General features: G+C 36.7%; 1 protein-coding gene across 2 annotated transcripts in view; it reads left to right on the top strand.

Moving 5' to 3' along the window:
• The window catches only part of LOC145997234 (tetraspanin-9-like), a 199237-nt gene that overhangs the window by 158329 nt on the left and 17907 nt on the right, over window positions 1–23001 (top strand). For both annotated transcript variants that reach the window (XM_083134048.1, XM_083134049.1), the window contains 2 exons: window positions 10768–10959; window positions 18960–19139. In XM_083134048.1, coding sequence (XP_082990174.1) covers window positions 10768–10959; window positions 18960–19139 — 372 coding nt within the window. The remainder of the gene's footprint in view (window positions 1–10767; window positions 10960–18959; window positions 19140–23001) is intronic.

Raw genomic sequence — 23001 nt, 5'->3', positions numbered from 1 at the left:
ATGTGCTATCTTTGTTACATTTCAATGTAACCACCTGCTCATTGACGGGATGGCTGTATGCTTGAAAAGAGACCAGGTACCCCATTTTGTCCAAAAAAAAAGTTCACATTCCAATTCCACGAATACTTTACACGCCTCTTCACTTTTACTCAAAGTAGTTTTAACTACTTTGATTAAAAAACTGTTTGCACGTTCTGTATTTGAAGATACATGATGTATTTATAAATAATGTGTCTTCTGTTATAGTATCTTGATATTTAGTTGTTACAAGCACGCATTTTTATGAAGAGCTACAATTTTAATACATGTAAACAATATTTAAAGACTTACCAAACATTTTCATGAGAACAATTTACTTCCTTTTTTAACATAACATAACTCTGGATCCCTTTGTCGTCCCATTTTAAAATTTTGTACAGTTGTTGAGTAATAGTGTATGTATAAATTTTTTTAAAAATACCATTTTTGAGAAAATGGCTACGAAACTTTTCTTTACACCACCTTCAATTATTTTTTACCTTGAAATAGGCATTTCCATATCTCGTGTGAAAGAGCTCTTCAAGACCTTTCAACCCCGTCTAAATCACTTCGACAAAATGTTGGCATTTAAAGTTAACAAGATCTTGAAAAATGGTTAAAATAGCATATTTTGCACCCCTATAATTTCGGAAATATAAAAGATACGAATCTACAACTTAACATGTTTTCCTACCTCATGAGACCCTTCCATGGCAAACATGTGAATCAAAAAATGTAAGGTTGAGGACCTTGTTTTGATTTGACATTAATAACTCCTTTCTTTTTCACACATTGGACCACCCCGATCGCTAGAGGAAATAGTAAGGCAAGACTTTGCATTCAAATTTGTCAACAAAAGACGATCGATGCATGCCTCTCTCCCGCTTCTATACTCGTTGATCAAGTCGCAACCGCCGCACACTAATCACTCGACACTTTAGACTCGGGATAAAGATATCTCGTGTCCTTCGTTTTGTTTGGTCGTAATCAATCACCTGCATGAAAGATTGGTCACGTGGTCGAGCAGCTGCGAATGAAACAATGGCGTGCTTTGCTCTTGTCGAGGTGTCGTATTGCCTCCGGGCTAAGTGAAGAGGAAGAAGAGAAGTGCCTTCCAAATAAAGCTTGGAGTGTACAATTTGAAGGTCGAAGCATGAAGATGGAAGTGTTACTTGTCACCTGTTGAATGGCGCATATTTTTTAGCAGTTGATTGTTCTTCGAAAGGACAGCTACTTGTCTCTCCTAGACTTGTACATGGGCCTGTTTCAGTCGACAATGTCTCTTGTTTCAAGGAACCCCATCGTCATTGACACTGCTGTTGGTTTATAAGCGTCTCTTCAGTAAGTTCCATCTAACTTGTACCGTACTTGATACAGACTTGTTTGCTTCCAGGGGAGACGCCAAGGGAGAAGCAGAGTGGACTGGTGCCACAATCAGATTGACCCACCTGCTGGTTCTCCCTGCTAAAATGTAATGGACAAATTTCAAAACAAATAAAACGGGAGTGCACAGATATTGATGAGTATATTTTCATTCACAATGTGGCCTACCTAAATCTCCGAGGACAGTCACTAGAAAGTCTAACGACACCATTTATTATGATTTTCTTTAATTCGAAGAAACTCTTCTTGATTGATGGCACCATCAGTACCTGCCTCGAATATTTTCCTCAATCTCTTCATTGTTAGGTTATCAACCAACTTCTTTGGCACCAGCTTCAGACTCTTAAAGGATATCTTCCCAGTGTCGTCGTCACCAAATAACCTGAAGGACTGGAAATGTCCAGTTTTCTGTCTTTTCCCACCACCTTCACAAGTCTTTGTAAGTCATTTCGCCTGCCTTATTGTCAACCTCAGTATATAGGAGTGCGTACGGGAGGTAAGAATGGGGGGCGAGTTACTCCCCCATTATTTTTCACTTAGAAATTTAATGTAGAGAGATTTTAACTCCGTTAAAAGTAACAATATTATACCCTTAAAATAATATGAAGCATTTTCATGCCTACAAGGGTGGGGATTATTTCTTTAATTGAAGACTAAAATTGGTAGATGCTGTAAGTGCCACAAGAATTCAAAATACTGTGAAATGTGCCATGCTTGATAATGTGGTAAACGTGAAAAGTGGCTGGTAGCCCTCTAAGTAGTTCAAAGGGCGTGTAAAGAGGCACTAGTGTGAACTTTCGTACGGGCTGATGTGCTGAACGATGCGATTTCCCAACACTTTCGCTTTTGGCACTTACAACGTTTACCACTTTTAGTCCTCAATTGGATATGTCAGTGACAAAGTGAAGGTGTTTAAAATTCTTGTACTTACTGAAGGAAGACCAGCATTGTAGGATAGGATATTTTCGTAAGACTGCAGAAGTTCATTCTAATGCTAGACGAACAGTGTCTCATATGTTATCCAAGATTTGTAAATATATGTGCATTCGATTCGCAAACGTGTGCGTAGTGATTTTTTTTTCTTTAAGAAAAGTCTGAATTTTGTTTAGAAACATGAAAAGTCATTTTTCTTCCCCCACCTAAACTTTCAAAGTATTTCCCTTTCTCCTAATCAAAAGGTGTGTGCACTCCTATGAACTTCAGCAATCATTTTCTCAGTTATTCCAAACCCCAGTGTCCGCATTGTAACCTTCCGTTTCTCCGTGGCAATCTTTCCAGTACCCTCAGTATCAGGTCGAAGTTTTCCTCTTCTGTTCTTCAGGAAGCTCACATCTGATTTATTTATTGCACACTTAATGTTGCTCTTACTGAATGAAGTGGTCATTCAGTCTGCTAGTTGATGCAAAAGTATCCATCTTATCAAGGATATTTAGCTTCGAAGTTTTCTTATATCCGGACACTACACCACGCTTGTAACCTTAATTACAAACAAAACCAAACATTAACGTTTCAACAAGAATTGTTGTTCTCATAATTAGCCTCAATGGAAGGAAGACAATATAAAATAAGAAAATTTACAGTACAACTCATCGAGGAAAAATGCAGACAGAATGTTTTTTTTAAAAAATGATAAACTTTATCTCTCTCAAGCACTTATGTATTCGTTCAGTTAAACTATCTCAGAGAACTTACACACAGACATATAATAGATTGAGCCGGCCCCCGTTGGCGGAGTGGTTAGCACATCGCTCTACGACGCCAGGGGTCCCGGGTTCGAATCCTGGCCTGAGCATGGATGTTTGTGAGTGTCCATAAATCAATTTCCTCACATCATCACTAATCCCCATCTTCGCGAATTAGCCAAAAGTGGCACAAAAGCGAAGTAAAAATAAAGAAACTCAATCAATCAATCAATATACGTAATAGATTGATTAGAGAGCACAACACTGCAGAAGGCAAGAGATGATTAATTAAAACGCATATTTTGTAAAAAAAAAGTAACTGATTTTTAATCAACTTTTATTGCTAATCTGTCAATATCTATAAATATTTTTGATTACATAAGGATATTTTCATTAGATTCTATTATATTTAGCACAAAGACAAACATATACTTACACATGTCAACTTTGCGTCCCCCGAAATTATTTGAAGTTGTCGCCGCCGTTGTTTAGATCTGTTCAGAATTTCTCCAGGGACGTCTGGGAGAATTTTCTTGTGGATCTCAATATTTCATACTTAAATATATAAACAGGCTTTCAGTGTCAAGAAACTACTACAATTAACTTAATTTACAAGATGAGTGTGATTTTATTGAAACGAAAGAAAATTTCGAAAAAAGGAAGTTGTTGAGAGACCTCCAGGGTACTTAAATACAGCAGTAAATATACATAGCATAGGAGTAGGAAATGGGGAGATTGGAAGGACATCTCCTTCAAATGTATTGTTTGATATTCTGTGCCTACACTTTGTAGCCCCCCCCCCCCCAAACACGCTTGGTAACATAGAAAATTAAGATATATTTATACAAAAATTGGTGATTTATATGTAAACAAAATAATCTCTAACCATCAAATAAACTATTCTTATTGGCTATTTTTTCAGTTCTGCATGAAGTTCACATCGTATCATATTGACTACAATACACAGGATACTAAATTAACCCTTAGGGCTATCTCCAAAATTAAATTAATCATGATCGCATACAATTTGTTTTGTATATATGGTTCCATAAGATTTTAGTGTAGAATATATTTGACCTCCTTTTCCTATTTTTATTTCTCATTTATCAGCTTTAAATTGTGTAAAGAGAATAAGAAGGTTATTAATTGTAATTATTAACTGTGATTTTTTATCCTTTAGGTTTAGAAAACCACGAATAAATGTATAAATCTTTACATTTTTAAACATGATACGTTTATATAAATCTTTGCTCTTTTAGAAAAACTGTTAAAATCGATCCATTGGCTCTCGAGATAATGAGCTTTGAGTAGGCCGATAAAAAAAATCAAGATGGCGGCGGATTAAGTAGTGCACCTCCACATCAGTGTGCAAAGTTTGGTGCTTTATCTGGCGTGTAACGATCAGGCCGAATTTTGACACTAACAAACTCTACTAACTTTGATGGTGAATCAATTTACACGTGGAATTTATTCTTTGTGTTGCGTTTTGTAATGAAATTGTGATGAGGAAATTCTTACGCTAATTAGTTAAATGCAATATTATTATTGCAATAATAATAATAATAATAATAATAATAATAATAATAATAATAATCTAGAATTAGAAATTCGCCATACAAGAGCCATATTCTGTCTCAAGTTACACTTATAATTCTGTTGGAGGGAATTCCAGATTGCAGTGTTGTCCTCTAAGTAAACATTTATCAGCAGGGTGACAAATAAACTATCTAGCAATATTGAAAACAAGTTCCTTAATGATAAAACATTTATCTATGGTAATTACCAAATATTTGATGAATTATACATGGATTTCTTCATTGAACGTCACTAATAGTGAATACGAGCAATTAATCTCAATTTCGTAATCAATCATCCGTTAAAAATACATATTCACTTTTTAATGACCCATGGTTATGGAGTAACATATTTTCCATACATATTTTATGATCATCTATGTAGAAGTTATACTCACAGATCTTAATGGCATTCGTTGCAATTATAAAGAGAGGCAATTCTATTGATGTTGAAGGAAGGAATAGTATAAATAAAATGTGATATACCTAGCTATGGAACCTCTTTTCAATTATCTTCGAAGATTTTAGCACCTTGAACGAAACAAATTTTCAAAATAAATTGTAGGTAAAAATGTAAGAAGGATAAGCAAAAGGAAATGGAATGTAGCTACAATTTACAAGTCATATACATGTACGTACAATAGTAGTTTATTGATGGACTGGTGAGGTTTATATATATAAACAACTTGTTCTGAAATCTAGCAAATTACAATGCAACTCTCAAAGTTCAATCGACAACTCTGAAACTAGTAGGGATACAAATATTACATTCTGTCATGTAAAGACCTGACTGAAGCTTTGTAGAGCGTAATCCCTGAGAGCAAATAATAGACATAATATGACCTATCAATTTATTAGAAGCTTTTGTAGGAATGAAAATCAACATTTGTGGGATGAAAGCTGTATAAATTACTAGTTTCATGCAACATATATTTTCTTTATCAGCCCGACTGTTAGTCTGTGGGGGGCCTCCCAAATCTTCACCTATCGAATTTCCTTTCGTTTGCATTTGCATCACTACGGTGCACAAAACATAAACAAATTTCTCACATCTTATAGTACTGTGGTGATGCATTCTGAGAGCATAGTTCTATGAAAACAAGGTAATTATTAATTTGAAATATGGACGTTGACTTTCAGTGGCGTATTTACGATTTTATTTCGAGGGACTAAGTTTTCTCTTATAGTGGCGTATATTTGAATATTTTCCCAACCCTCAAACTCCACTATTGCCTTGTAACTTAGTATATTGATAATATGTGAGCACTACTCTAGGAAATGAGATTTTTGAGTCAAAGATGTAATGATAACCATATTTTCTTTTGCATGCAGAGGACATTTAGTGGGTTCACCCCCTCGCGAAATACGCCACTGAACTCTATATCTCCAAGAGCGGCTGAAGATAACATTTTCACTCAGGCAAGGTGGATTATTGTCCCCCCCCTTGTGTTATTTCTAACTTGCTACCCCCCAATCCCCCTCCCCCTGTACCTCTACTTTACACCACCCATCAATAAGAAAACATGACCATGTTATATATTTACGGTTTTAACCCTGAAAAATAATAGCTTCATTTTTTTAAATACTTTAAATGTTACTGCTAAAAACAGGCGTATGGTGGCATGTATTGATTCAAATTAACAGTAATCTCATCTTAAAGCGCTACATGATTTTGCATTATACTTAGGCTATTGTATTATGCAGCAGAAACTTCAATTAATTTTTGTCTACACAAATCCAACTGTTTCTAAAACAAATAGCCCCTCTTATGTAATCTGAAATAAAGGTTTTGCCTGGGTCGCCCGCCCCCTCAGCCCCCTTTCGTATCCCATTCATTGTGCCATGGGTCCTGCAATAGGTCGCGCACAGCATACAGCACACCGCAATGGTATTTACTTTGTTAATACAGATTATCCAAATAAAATTCTATGGAGGTTAATTTATGTGAGCAGAAGGAAGGACAATTAATTGTACAAGGCTCGTTTCAAATCATTCGTCAGCGATATCATGGGAATTAAGACTCGACTGGGCGAATTTCTTCAAATTTTCCTCTTCATTCGAAAAACCGCCGTGATAAAGTTTCACGAAAATTAAGATAAACAAAGCAGAGGTGGCAGCACCATAATCGAAATCGATGCACGGTCGATAAGTTTGATCCTTAAAACGAGTCCTTGCAGCGTTTCAGCCCAGTGCGTTGTGAGGTTATTGTTTATAAAATGAGTTCTCCTGATCTGCAAACAGCCGTCCACAGCATGAATCACTTCATCGTTATCGAAAAATCGTTCTCCTCCGAGCCATCTTTGAGGTTAGGGAACAAATGGAAGTCAGGATGAGCTAACTGGGCGGTTGATCCAACAATTCGAAGTTAAGATCATGGATTTTAGCCATATAAACCATTGACGTGTGAACATGTACATTGTCCTGGTGGTTTTGTCCATCATTTTTGAAAACGCTTGCACTTTCACGTACTTCGCGTGATCAAACAATAACCTTACAACGCACTGCAAGGGCTCGTTTGAAGGATCAAACTTATCGACCATGCATCGATTTTGATTATGGTGCTGCCATCTCTGCTTCGTTTACCTTAATTTTCAATCTACCCTCGTAGATAACAGTGAAAGCAAAGTACACGAAAATTCACGTCAATGCTCTAGAAGGTATTCTAAGCGTAAGTATGTAATTTTTCATATTTTGGAATATCAAAGAGGTTTTTCGAATGGAGAGGAAAATTTGAAAAAAAAAATCGGCCTTACAGAGCTGCCAAAGGCCCGGTCGAGCCTTAAGTGTACCTAGGTAAGGTATTCAGTAAGGTCTTCAGTTCTAGTTGGCACAGGAAAATTGTCCATGGCAAAATATGTACATAAGTTAAAGTGTTCGAACTGAAAGGGGGAATGTGTCAGGGAATTGTTTCCATTGAATGCTTTTTCCACTTCTAAATTCGTTCCCAACTACCGTCATAGTTATTGTTTTCATATTTGGATTTATGTACACAGTGTATTTCATAGAAACTCTTGCAGCTATACTATAAGGTCAACTTTCTGTTATCTTCCTCACCAGTTGATTAGAGGCAAGTTTAGCTACACAACAACAATATTAGAACAATTTATTTTTATTTATTTCGTCTTGTTTTATGGCGAAGGTAATAGTTGAAGATGCGCTCTCATATTAGTCAGCAACAGATTTCAGTGATGTGTAATGCAAATCGATGTGAATATATATTCCCGCATACCTATGTAGCTTAGTGGTTAGCGTAGCCTGGCCTCGGCATAGATGTTCTTTGCAAGTGCCCCTTCATCAAGCTCATCATATCATCACTCATCCTCATTTTTATGATTAGTCAAAAGTGGCAAATAAGGGAACTAAAAGTAGCCAAATCAATCAATTAACATATACAGGGTGTCCGATAAGTCATGCAACCAAGAATTTGAATACACGTAACTTTCTACAAAAAGCGATAAAGACATGAAACTTACACTGGTTATTAACTTTGTTGATGTAGATATTTTTTAAACGTTAAGAAAGAAAATCATGATCTCCATTAACGTTCAATATGCAAAAAAAGTTACTAAGGTGTAAAAAAACTAAGGTGTAAAAAGGTCTTTGTTCGAAGTAAAGAAAAACATGGACACACTTGCAATGATTTTGCAGGTCTGTGTGGGTATTTAGCGAACTGATAAAATAACGATACATTTTTACATATTTTGTGCATTACAGACGATTTTATGGCGTTAATTATGGCATATTCATAAAACTGCATGATTGTTACGAGGTGTACTGGCAACATTGGTCATGTCAAAGGGTGTGCACGGCTGACATCTGGCTATATTATTTAATCAAGGCACAGATGAAGTAAAAGATTTGAAATTAACCGTACAGAAAGATGGGTTAAGTTAGGTTTTGTTTCGTATGTAAGGGCAATAAGTAAATTGTGATGCAATTTTTATTTATTTACTGTAAATAATAATAATAATAGTTATTAAATTATTATTTTAATGAAGTTATTTACTCTTATTTCAAATTATTATCTTACTCAGTACACAGATATTCATTAATTACTAAAATATACGTAAATAAAATTACCTGATTGTCTGGAAAATATCCAATTTAAATATATGAATTTACAAATTTTTGTTTCGAAGAAATGACCTACGTCTGCGTGGAAATTGGGTGGATGAACTCCTCCATTTCGTTCGAAATAAAACTCATTTTGATAATTAGTTTTTCTTAACGAGAATATTTTGAAAGTTGAAAACAGAAGCAACCGCAGGAAAAGTTTGTCTTGGAAATTGACTGCCTTGCTTAGGGACTGCCACATAATCATAGTGGAACAACTATTTGTCAATATGTTGTAAATACGCCAGTGTATAAAAGCATCGATAAATAACCTTTCCTTTGTTTCGTTTTCCTTATACGGAGTGAGATTACCGATCACTAAATCTTCTTACTTTGTTTTTTAGCGAATATATATTGTGATACCAACCTTCCAAAACACAATGCACATCTGTTCAACAGAAGATGTGCATATTCACTCGACATTTTTGCATATAAAGACAAAGGAACAACGTCTCCCAACATTCCAAACCTAATGTTTGAGCCTGTTGGAGTATTCCTGTCCAAATTAGGAAAGGTTGACTCCACCATAAACGTGTTACTCTTTAGGTCGTCCCGAAATCTTCCTCTTGTCTGGCAGACGACGCGCAGTAAATCAATGTGAGCAAGTCTTGCAGCAAAAAACTTGCACGTCATTTACCTAAAAATCACCAAAGGAATGAATGCCTACGTGCTACGTGAACGTAACTTCACGGATCTGCAGCCACTGGAAAGAAAGTGAGGCCATTACTTAACCCTTGCGCTATTTATGTTGTTGTTTTGTGAGTAGCATACTGATTGAGCGTTATTTATACACATGTCCAACGGACGATTCAAGTAATGAGATTGAATGTAGGGTGGAGATCGTGCAAGGTGTCTCTTTTTTATTTTTTATTCTTAAAAAAAGGAGATCTTTATCTGTTGACTTTCTAGCTTACACAGAATATAAGATAGGCTACTTCTCTGTTTCTATTTTTGTTTAAACATTCTGTCTACATAATGTGCGTACATGCATAGTTAAAGTAAATGGTGTTACGGAAATATGCGGCTGCTTCATAAATTTACGTAAATAACAGGCATTTCTATTTGTGTAATAAGTGTGTATAATCTGACGGCAAGTTGATACAGCAATAATAATTTTTTGTCACATTAAACACATACCATTTATTCTGAAATTACCAGGGCTGCCCGCAGGATTTTTCTCCGGAGGGCAGCAATGGTCAAAGCAGGGGAAACGTGGGGCGATGCTTTCCCCCCAGTTAATAAAATTTTCCTAAAGAATCACTGGGATAATTTGCATCGCATCCCCCTATCCACTGCATTTTCTTCATGTTATGACCCCTTCTGTGGGCGCCTTTGGCAATTACTCTATATTTTTTTATATATATATCTACTTATGGTCATAAATTGAAAAAAAAAATGAATGCGTTTAAAATTGTAAACTGAAGAAACGCGTTTTCCTTTAATTTTAATTATAATATTGTGCCCTCCCTTCATCAGTTCATCTACATATCATTCATAGTCTGGAGGCACATAGGGGTTCGGATCCCACTTTAAACTGTAGCCCAGTCCCGATTAGCCTTACTGTACCTAAAGTGGACTTAAAACATCAAATCAATCAATCATTCATAGTCACCGTCGCTTAGCCAAAAGTGGCAGAAAAGCGACACAACGTTAAAGAAACAAAATGCGAACACAATAGCAAGTTTTAAGTATCTTAGACAAATATGGATTAGTATACATATAGTGTTTGGCAGAAAAACCTGATGATTTTTAAAATGATATAAAATGTGTGGATCAAAATGGGCCCTCTTTTCAAGGTGTAATTTTCCGCACTTAATGTTCATGTAAATCATATTTGTTTTAATAATAATGTCATACATATAACTGTATAACAGGGGAACTATTTTTATTTACTGTGTTATAACATTTTAAAAATCATCAGTTTTTTCTGCCCTACCCTGCATTATGAACATGACAAATTTCCAAACATTTTATATGTTCTGTGTTATTCTTTCCAGCTCGTGGGTTGCGGCGTTCTGGGTGTTGGAATATGGCTGAGGTTAGCATACGAAGGATACACATCTCTGCTTCCCCAGTACAGCATAGTAAGTGCGGACAGTCTGTGCATCACGGTGGGGGTCATCATGTTCGTGGTCGCCTTCTTTGGATGCTGCGGTTCTTGGTTCCAGAGCAGGTGCATGCTGATAACTGTAAGTCTTCATCTCGAGGATAATATAATGTATGTAATTGTAAGCGCACATATGCAACCTTGATCTTAAAAACTCTGCCGTAAAGGGTGCCACTCATAGTTTCCTACAACCTTAATCGGGAAAGGGGAGAAGCCAGTGAATTTATCCCGCTATATTTGTCTCTTCTGATACACTTCCCGCCACTGAGTAGTCTGTTGTATGCAAGCTGTTTTTCCCAATGGACCACATTAGAGGTGACTTCACAGCAGACGACAGAGCACGATTTGAGTCCAAACAAATGTGGCACGTGTTTCCCTCCTAATAAAGCATTGAATTTTCCTTTGGAAGAGCTAGCTAACTTTAATGATTGTGACAGCAGTCAGGCCCGTACCCAAGGGGGGGCAGTGGGGTCATGCCCTCCCTCGAGCCATGAAAAAAAATAATTTGAACTTATAAAAACCTACAAAAATTACGTTGACGGTTTTTCAAATTTTGCATGTATTTCGATTTTGTCCTTGCGCAAATGAATAGGTTGTTTCTGGACAGAGGCAGGCTCTAGAAGTCTGCAGTCTGCAATATTATCATACTTTAGTTCTACAATCATTGAAGCAAGGCTATCAGACGTTCCGATTTAGTCGGGACAGTCCATTCCTTTTAATCCATGTCCCGACTTTTTCGTCTCGGCTCGGACACTACTTACTATAAGGGAAGAAAGACTCTTGCACCACTACAGACATTGTACTGGTTATGTAGGACTTTCTGTAGAATACTGTGTACATTATTAAAATTGTCTGAACTTTTTATGAGCCAAAAACAGTTGTTTGACACTCGACAAATAGGAACCCCTTGATTGTTGAATGGTTTCTTCTATTACAGTGTCACTAATGTTTCACATAATTAGAATATAGGGAAATTTTCTATATTCTTTACATTATGGAAGAAATGTTCCTCAATGACTGCAATACAAAACCAACCATATAAGATGCATATAGCTCTCCATCCGCACCGCAAGGTCTGTGATCCCTTTTTGCTACCACTGAGCAGAAGGATAAAAAACTTTGTTTTCTTTTTCCAACATCAGACTTTTTCTGCAACTTATGTCCATTCTGCCACTCAATGGCTTAGGGTTTAATAATATTATGTAAATCCACTTCACAGCAGAATCGTTGCTAGATTTTTGGGGCAAAAAATTGCCTGAAGTACTTTTAACATATATTGTTATTTGTCCAAAACACTCAAGAAATTAAGTACATTATTATTTACGGAATTCTGTCAATCAGAATTTAAAGACTAAAATTGGTAAACGCTGTAAGTGCCACAATAATTCAAATACCGTTTTTCACGTTAAACTATGAAATGTGACATGCTTTATAATATGGTAAACGTGAAATTTGGCTGGTAGCCCTCTAAGTAGTTCAAAGGGCGTATAAAGAGGTCACTAGTGTGCATGTTCTTACGTGCTGATGTGCGGAACGATGCGATTTCCCAACACTTTCACTTTTTGCACTTACAACGTTTACCACTTTTAGTCCTCATTTGTTTTACTGCAACTTTTCTTCTTTTCTACTTGTAATTGTCTTGAACATAAATACACTGTGGTGTGACCGTACAACGTACAACAGGCAACTTTCACAGTGTGCAGAGGACATGAAGGCCAAAAAATTCGATCCTACGAGCTGTTAAAAATGGCATTTTCTTTCCCACATGTATGCATCCCCATTTAATAGCTACTTGGTTGCCACCGGCATTTATTTTTCTGTCGAATAAGATTCTAAAAGCGAAAATACACCATCGAAACAATTTTATGCCAGCAGGCACACTGCCAGGGTGAAGTCACTTATCCGTTCCCTTCAGATAATTTATTTACAGGGTTTGCACTGACTCCAAAGCCCTGGCAAGTGGAGGAGTCAGGAAAACAAGGCTACGACTAAGGTCATTTGGAAAGAAAAAGAAAAAAATAATACTTTCAAAACCTGGAAAAGTCAGGGGAATTAAATTATTTTTCCTTTGCAGAATTTGTAACCGGAAACACGTTTCCTTTTATCTTCCCAACAATCTTCCTTTTGGGTAATATTGCTTATAAAAAGGTTTTTTCATTTATTTTAAAAAATGTTCAACAAACGTGATTCATTTGATTAACTTACAAAGTTAAAGTGTAACGCATATTTTTTAGCATGTTAAATCATTACACAGTTATGTAAAATACCTGGAAATGTCAGGGACTTTGCAAATGGGTGGGAACCCTCATCTATCAACCTCACACACATATGTTGCTTTTCGTAGGCTATTTGAATGGTTTGTATTATGCACACATCGTATCATACAATTTTTCTTTTCGCTATTTGACAGAAACAAATGTCAGGGTCAACTGCAAATATTTGTCACGTGGTTGTATACATATATGTTAGAAAATGCTGTTCTTCAACATTTCGTAGCAAAATGAGCACATTTCTCTAACCACCCTCTCCCATATATCCCCCCTCCCCCATATATATGATTCATAAGTAATAGCGCAAAGTGACACAGGTGAAAGTACACGATAATTGCACATTATTAGCATTTTACCAACTAGCACGACGTTTACAAACAATGAAGTCAGTGGCAGCTTGTAACCACACATTCGCAATTATCTCGAAAACGGCTCGTTTGCAGACCCATGTTTACTGAGACTTTTTTGCTTCTAATATCGTGTACTTTCACCTTTATCAGTTTTCCCTATTATTTTTCAGACACCCTGTACGCGTATACACACACATATATAGTGTATAATATGATATAAAATTTATGCCTCCCCGATGGCGCAGTGGTAGCGTCGTTGCCTTGTAATCAAGGGGTCCCGGGTTCGATACCCGGTGGAGGCACATGACACAGTGGTTCGGATCTCACCTTAAACCGTAGGTCCAGTCCCGATTAGCTTTACTGTGCATAAAGTGTACTTAAAACACCAACTGAAACCAAACAAAGAGAAAATTTATGAAAATTCGCCTATGGACCCTCAAAAAAATCCTGGGTACGGGTCTGACAGAAGTTATGATACAAAATTGTGATGCATATCGTACATCAATGTACGATATGCAATGAGAACACAGAGAATAAGGTAAAGAATAACTGGAATAAGAAAGGAATGCATTTTTAAAAGAAAATTTCGATATTCCAGTTCCGCACAGCCTAAGCTTAGTCGATCTCAAGTGCAGTCACGCTGCAGCTATGGATGATGGAAAACAAGCAGCCTCACGTGACTGCAGCGCCGCTGCTCATTGCCTGCCACGCCGTTAGGAGCATTCGCTTTACTAGATTCCGTGCTCCTTTTTTTCTTTACATTGTTATCTGTATGGTATGTGTTCTATGTAGACGCATTCTCTGAAATCCCATCTTTACATTGATGCACGATACGCATCAAAATTTAGGCCATATCCGAAAGGTGCAAGACCATACTTGAACCATCCTCCGAGAATGGTTTTGCAGTGCGGTCTTGAAGTCATGGACTGGAAGTGAAAGTCTTTCGAGTTGCACTTCGATTCCAGCGCCAAATACGATCAGTATATAAAACTGAGTACTCGCCTCCCCCCCCCCCCCGCGTTTTAAACACATGTTTTTAACCATAGAAATCACATAGTAGTTTCAAATGTTCTTATACATTTCCACACATTAGAAGAACTTCAACCAACAACTTGCTGGCCCATAACGTGTATTTAACCTGTCTTGCTGGCTTTCTACCTCCGAGATTTCAAACAAATGAACAACGAGTGCAGAAATCACGTGAATAAGTCTACATCGATCCTTACTCCGAGCTATGGTCTCGAATGCTTGTGTACCTGGCGTTTCGAATTGCACTAGGCATAGGTGTCGACTCCATGGGGCTTAGGGGGGCTCGAGCCCCCCAATGTTAATGATGTGGGGGCAGAGCCCCCCAAATAATTTTGCTTAAGATGATCTAATGTATTATTTTGCTCCTCTTGTAAAGTTTACTCTGAATTGTGCCACAAGAACTTAACTTTAAATACACATTTGAAATGTTCTAGACCATCAACTTTGGGGGGCTGAGACCGCTAAACCATCAACTTTGGGGGGGGGGGGCTATGACCGGAGACAGCAAAACACATGACTTATAACTATATACTAAGTATATAATTATTATTTACTGTTATACATATATTAATCAGAGACATAATGAATTTAGCCAATGACTTGTTAAAGACTGTTTGGGGATCCCCTAAAAGAATGCAAATATTTAGGAATATTATTGATGTGAATGAGAAAGCTGGCCATACTGGACTGCGACCACTTTGCCCTCGTCGGTGGACGTTGAGAGCCTCCAGTATGCAACAGATCTTAAGGAACTATGAAAACCTTCCAATTTTCTTGAGAAATTTTCTGAAGAAGATTCTACTGACGCAACATTAAAATGTGCTGGATATCTGGAGACAATGCTTCACTTCAAGACATTTTTCTTTCTCTCCCTCTACTGCCATGTGATGGGTCCAATAGAAGAGGTAAACTGTAAGATTCAGTTTCCACGCATTGGTGCTACAGAAGTGGAATCAAAACTAAAATACTTGACTGACATCTTTCAAGAAAAGCGAATGTGTTTTGAGCAGTTTTGGCTGAAATTCACAGAGGGCAAACCGAGCCTCGTTGAGCCAGAATTGCCCCGGCAACGTCACGTCCTTAAGAGACTTGAAAATCTTGATGCTGCCAAACATCACAAGTTATACACTCCAAAATAGTATTATAAATCAATATACACTGACGTGTGTGACACAGCAAAATCATGTGTTAAACAAGGACACGAATCTACAGGATTACAAAAAGTAACAGCCGTAGAGAAAGAATGCATCTCAGCTGTGAACAGTTGCACAACAAACTTTCAGCAAACGCGAGAATTCTTTCGCAAAGATTTGGATGCCGATAGGCTCTCCTTACACATGTCCATGCTTGGTGATATCGCCAAACAGAAGAAAGTGGTTCTAACTACCATGCATGACACAAGGAAGTTTCTTTTGGAAGAAAGAGCCAGGAGCCAAATTCATGATGGTCCTCCGCACTGTGCCAGTGACGACAGCCACAGTCGAAAGGTCATTCAGTGCTATTAGCCGACTAAAGACATATTTGAGATCAATGAGGCAGAAGAGACTAAGCAGCTTAGCGGTACTCTACATACATCAAACTGTGCTTGATAATTTGGACCTGAGACCGCTTGTTAATGAGTTCAAAAAAAAATAACCCACTGGGTAGAGCAACTTTTGCTTTATTTTTAAATCACGTTCATATGTTTTTGTTGTGTATGTCAATTTATATCTTAGTGTACATGCTTTTTTTAGTGCAAAATTAAATTTAAAAAGTAAAATATTGTAGCAAGAACAAAAAAGTAAAACTATTTTCCTACGATTTGTATTAGCATTTATGTAAATAATTAAATAAAACTGTTAAATATTCGTTATTTTATGGGTTATTTGCAACCCATCACATGTCTCTTGCGGACATTAAAAGACACCCATGCCCTCGCCGGGACTCGAACCCGAGACCTCTGGATCAAAGCGGGTTGAGTCGACCACCCAACACGCTCGGCCACCGAGGCCGGCATAAAACTGTTAGGTTGGTCTCTTAATGTAAATACATACTTAACATAAAAATGTTAATTGTTATCTAAAAAACAAATGAGCAGACACAATTGACGTAAAGAGACTTTGAAACATTTTCTAAACGTTTTTCATGTTACATTTCATTTGTATGAGGAATATAATAGCTGCTTAAAAACTGCTATACGAAGACGTAATTTTTATTTTTAAAAAGAGAGGGAGTGAGTCATTCATTCATTTATTTCAGTGATCAGAGCCCCCTCCCCCAATAATTTTGACAAGTCGGCGCCCCTGGCACTAGGTGATGTCACTTCCATCAAGAACATACTTCAAGTCTGTACTTCGTACCTATGGGACTCAGCCTGATTCTCATAACTGTTGTCACAATTCTTAATACCCCTTCCGATGGAAAATCCAATGGCTTTGAATAGGAGAAAAACACGAGACTGCTTTGTTTGGACTCAATCTTCCAGTGTAACATCACAATCACTAATATGGCCTACTGCTTATTTCATGCAAACATGGCGACTGACCGTGCTGTCGCACGAGTCCTTTGAAAGGGCAATCAAATACTATCAATGAGGTTCAAGCCCCTATAGGTCAAATTCTTTTTCTCTCCCAATATAAAGTACCTGCTCCTTATGTGCCAGTTACCGCCTCCTTCCCTAAACGTTTCCTCATTGAAATATCTAGAAGAACTCTGCACCAACAGTTAGGCAACAACATGGTACACATGAACTCTATTTATCTGTGTTGCTCCATGAAAAAGCAGTATAAATATTTTTCAATCGATGAATAATGTTTATATCAAAATATTTACCAGCCAATATGTAACTTGTATACCAAGTTGTTATATCAAATATGAGCAAATATGCATGTCCATGTCTATTCAAAATCAATCCAAGTCAGTGGATTTATTCACTATCGTGGATATTTTTTATTTCTTATTTCTGCATTTTTCCTTTCATACACACACATATGTGTGTCTGTGTGTTTGTGTACTGAATTCAGCTCCAGAAAAATATTTACAATTGTACTTCTGTTGCTCTTATCAGCAACTATTTCTTCTTCTTCTCTTTTTAAAAAATGTTATCAGTTTCCAAACATGACACACATTTGACCATTTCAGATAAGCTCAGCTCTTCCTGTGTGTACAAAAATTTAATTATCTTTCTTACATTTGTTCTATACCAATATTTCAATTAACAAAATGCAGTGGAGTCCCTATAATTCAAGGTGAATGAGGCAGAGATTTCCTCGAATTACAAAAAACTTTGACCATACTTACATGGACTAACCTAGCGAAAATCAGAAGAGATGAAAAACAAAACAATATGACATAAAACTATAGTATGTGAAAATGGAATATTCAGAATTTTTATGAATATTGTACTTACATTGCTCAGTACAATAGAAACAATGATGTTAGAAAAAAAATAGTCAAACAATATTGAACTTACACAAAGTAAATGGTCAAATGTATTCTGCTTCAGGATGTTGTATCATTTCTGTTCACAAAGTTATTGAAAATCAGTACAGGTCGGTGAATTTATTCACTATCTTTGATATTTTCACATATGAAATGAGACATGACTCACATTTCACTCTGAGATAAATAACTAGGATTTTTTATCTTCAGATTGTAGGGTAAATTTAATAGAGAATTCTGTATCCCCATACAGTGTTTTAATAAATCATTTTGGTAATGTATTACACTCATATCACACACACAAACACAACTTGAAGGTGGACCAATTACAAATTTTTCCAGTTGGTTCCATTAGCCCATATGAGTTTTGACCAATTTATCTCAACCGATTGGTGAATTGGAATGAATTACGTTAAATTAGAATGAATTGTGTTCAATTGTAACTAATTAGTGAATCAAAATGAATTGCAAATTGGAATGAATTGTATTCAGTTGTAACCTGGTGATGACTTGGAATGAATGAGAACCAATAGACAGTTGAGTTCAGTTTGTATGAACCCTTAGAACTGGGAGACCAAAATTAGATAGGTAATATGTACACAGCTCTTGTACTGCAAATAAATTAAACAAAATTGTAGTTTAGTGTCTGCACTATGCATGCATGTGCAAACAAAATACATTTACACTTTTAAAAATTATCATTAAATTTATCAAGAATTATGAAATTCAGACTGAAGGACATGTGGTCTCCATTCCATTTTAGTTATTTGTGTATATTTTTTCTGTTTTAATGAAGATTTAATTTTAATCATATAATGAAGCAGGAGACACCAAACAAATTTTTTAAAAATAAAAAGTGGCAGACATATTTCTTCTAGCCAACTATACATAGACCTTCGACTGTAAGTGGCTGGTTTATGTAACTTGGCCCATACATAGTGGCTTTGTTTAATTTAAAAAAAAATTAAATATCCATATTAGATACTAATTTTTTGTTCTCCATCTTTCCACAGTATTTCAGCCTTGTGATATTTATGTTCCTGGTAGAGTTTACGATAGCTACGCTTGCTTTTGTTTTCCGAGAACATTTGGGTGACACATTAAGAGAAGAATTGAAGGCTGGAATAGTGAGCCACTACAATGCATCATCATCAAACAGCTTGGAAATTATTTGGACACACATTCACAATGAGGTATGTATTTTGATATTGATTCACTTTCTTACCATCTTTGATTATGGTGTTATAAATGCTTATACGCGTATTAATATCAATCTCACTAACAGTGAACAGTGTTGAAATGTACAAAAGTCAATGGATTCATTTGTAACCCAGAAGTGTCCAAATGTGTGTGCAGAAACTATTAAATTTTTAGTTAGGGGAGAGTTGTCTGATTGTACCACATTTTTGTTGCAAACAGAGTTAATACTATTTGATAAAATTATGGTGGAAACTCAGGAGTTGCAATAACACAAGACTGTAACATACTCAACCTACTCTGGAGAGAAGACCTTGATTATTACCAGACTCAGGACTGTCATTAAGGGTGTGCTGCCACACATAATCACATACTACCAATACTATATGTCTATATAATAAAAATTGGAATCAGAATTTTGAAAGGTAAAAGAAGAGGATCTGTTTCAGTACCTCAAAAAGGACCTGTTTCAACTTCTCTGCTAGCATGATCCAGCTTATGTAAAGTACAAATCCAATATATATAATGCCCCAATCCCACCACTCGCTCACTCACTCACTCACTCACTGAATGACATAAATGTTCTCCATGAACAGTGGCGTATTGTGGATTTTCATAAAGGGCATGCTGTACATAATTTTTTTAAAACATATATATTATGGAATGGGGGATAGCATTATATGTATTCAATAGTTGACGATTTGCACATTAACATTACTAAATATTGCATAACGTATAAAGCAATGTAATATGAATAATAAAGTTCAAAACTCACCAGGTTTGATGTCTGATATGGAAGTCTTCATAAAATTATAAAATCACTTAATATTTATGAACAGTTTATATTTACATTGGAGAATCACAATTTAGGTTTGTTTGGCTTATGCAAATAACATTATAGTAGAGGCCTAGATTACAATCAGATATTCAGGAACAAAAGACCAGACTTAATTATAATAATATAATTGTAAATTCTGCTCTTCTGTTTTGAGTGGTAAATTCCCTTATAACATCTTCATAAAATGAGGGCAATGCTTTAATTTTCAGAAGCAGCTCTTTTTAATGGATAATATACCAAGAGCACTTAATCTTTCTTGCGATTGGGTTGCTCTAATATAATTATTAATTCTTCTTAATGCTGAAAAAGATCGTTACACTGATGCAGTTGAAGCTGGTATTGACACAATAAGTGTAGTCAACTTGTAAGTTTCACTCATAATGTTATGAATATTGTTCATGTTCATATATGGTACTAGTTCATGTACAGATTTATTTTCAAACCGGGGAAAGTATAGAGAGCAATCAACTCATTCTTTATCTTTACAAAGTCAAATAATAATAATAATCCTGTATCACAACTTCTGTTTCATTTTCCGTCATTTTTTAAAAATATTTCGGAAAATTACTGCACTAAGCCATATGGAAGTTTGAAAGAGGTCCAGAAATAAAAATAAACCAAACATTAAATTAAATGTGCATTGCACTGTACCTCCAAGGAAAAAATCAATTGCTGCCACCTCTTTGTTCAATGAAACAACAAGCATACTCTCCTCTGTAGCTGTCACCTCACAGCATGCAGCCAACACGATATTCACGCATTGTGAAGGGGAAGAAGCGGAAAAGGGAGGGAAGAAACACGGGAGCAGCGCTTGCCCTCGTTAAAACCTTCCTTCGCTGATGCGGTACATTGGACAGCTTGCTCTGCGACGACATTAATGAGCATTTCTACATTCTAATTTCTTCATATAGGATAAGTATTTATTTTGCACGAGAGCGCTCAACTAAGCTTATATTACATTTGTTGGATCTGAAGTGAAAGAAAGTAATAATTCTTTTCCCACATGCATCGCATGCGCCCAGACTATGCCTCTGTCCATGAAGGAAACCCCAGAGCCAAAAAATGTCCGATTACGATGAATAGTGACACACCCAATGCCACTCAACTCCAAGTTCATCACCTATCGGGATGGAGAGGGGGTGAAAAATAAAATTTAAAAAATGACCTAGATTAGTGTCGAATCCATAGTTTTCGGAGTCTCTAAGCTAATTGGTGACATTCATGATGACCAAACTTCGTACACATATGACTTACAATCTGGAAAGTAATACTGTAGGGTTAAGATTCCCTTGGCACCCCTAGGGGTGTGGATGGAAAGGGTGTGACATGTAAAAATAATCGAAAACGACCGATGTTAGTGTGGAATCCATAGTTTTCGGTGTCGCTAAGGTGAATAGTGACACTCCCAATGCCATTCAACTCCAAGACACCCCTGGTACCCCTAGGGGAGGAGGTGGGAAGAGGGTGACATGTAAAACAACCGATATTAGTGTGGAATCCATAGTTTTTGGGGCCGCTGAGATGAATAGTGACACTCCCAATGCCGTTCAACTCCAAGTTCATTTTACACTATAGTTAGAATTCATTATATTCCTATTGTAATATAATTAAGCCTTGTTTTTTCCATATTAAAACGAATACGTTGCTGACCAAGGCAGTTTATTAAGATAAAACACTTAACACGTAACGTTTCGACCCTGTATCAGGGTCTTCCTCAGACGAAGAACTACTTAAGAAACGTTACGTGTTAAGTGTTTTATCTTAATAAACTGCCTTGGTCAGCAACGTATTCGTTTTAATTATATTCCTGTCTAATAGAAGATTGGGATAAATGAATACCCGGGCAATGCAGGTCAATCAGCTAGTGTCCTATAAAAGTCAGGGGTAAGAATGAATCTGTAGTGCATGAATGCATACAAGCATGAAATTTCTTTTTTTTTCCTTTTTGAGTGCTCGTAGTGCTGAAACAAGGCCTCAACTTGTAAAAAAGTTGTCAAGCAACTACGCAGTGCCAAATTTTGTCAGTGGTTTCATGGGGATACCCTGTGTTGTGTGTGCATATACAAAAACCTTAGTATTGAGAATCAATAGTAATGACCATGCTGTTTAAAATGTTGAATATTATGAGAAATGGAAGTTAGTCGATATCTTCACTTTTCAAATTATTAGATCCTTGTGGACATAGTTCAAGAACCTTGGTAATTCAATTACTTCAAGAACCTTGGTAATTCAGTTGGTAGAGCATCTATTTGTTACGTGGGGGACCCAGATTCGATTCCTGGGGTGGGTGATCTAAGGTCGGAATTTTTCTGGCCTTGTCCCCACATAGAGCAGCTCTGGGGCTGCCATCTGCAGAGAGTTTTATTGTGGAGAAAGAACATGCACATGAGCAGAAAGAGACATAATTACAATATTTTTCCACATAGACTCCAGCAACATTCAAGCACTTGTTGTACCACTTCACAAGTTCATAAAACTGCATGTCCTGTTTACAAATGAAGTTGCATACTCAGATTCCACTCCTGCTGTTGTCTTGAAATGCTTCGCCAGTACCTTATTTGAATCAGCTCATCAATTCATCTGATGTTATACTCTCTAATTGCTGTGGATGGTCGCCTGGGTCTCACATCATCCATCACACTTTCGTGCCCGTCTTGAAATTGCTGATACCATCGCTGTACCATTTGCTTTTGCATTACTTGAGACCCATATACTTCCACCAGCCGGTTATGAATTTCCCTACCAGAAGTTCCACATGCCCATTCGTAGCAAACAACAGCTTGCACTTCATCCTTTGTCCACGATTGCAACACACCTTGTTCTCTGGCTGGGCACACACTTCTTAACTCTTCCTGTCTTCCACACAGCAGTACGCTGGCGCCCTCTACAAGAAAGAGGTCATGCGGCAGACAACAAAAGAAAGATGATGCCCTCATAACCACAACATATTACCAGCCCAAAATCTCCATGCTTTATGGAAATACACACACACAGAAAACTTTTTTTCCCAACTATCTCTC

The sequence above is a fragment of the Lepisma saccharinum genome, chromosome 13, assembly GCF_977018435.1.
Source record: "Lepisma saccharinum chromosome 13, izLepSacc3.1, whole genome shotgun sequence".
In the NCBI taxonomy this organism is placed as follows: domain Eukaryota; kingdom Metazoa; phylum Arthropoda; class Insecta; order Zygentoma; family Lepismatidae; genus Lepisma; species Lepisma saccharinum.
Note: the sequence above shows the minus strand (reverse complement) of the source record. Positions and strands in the feature narration are given on the sequence as shown.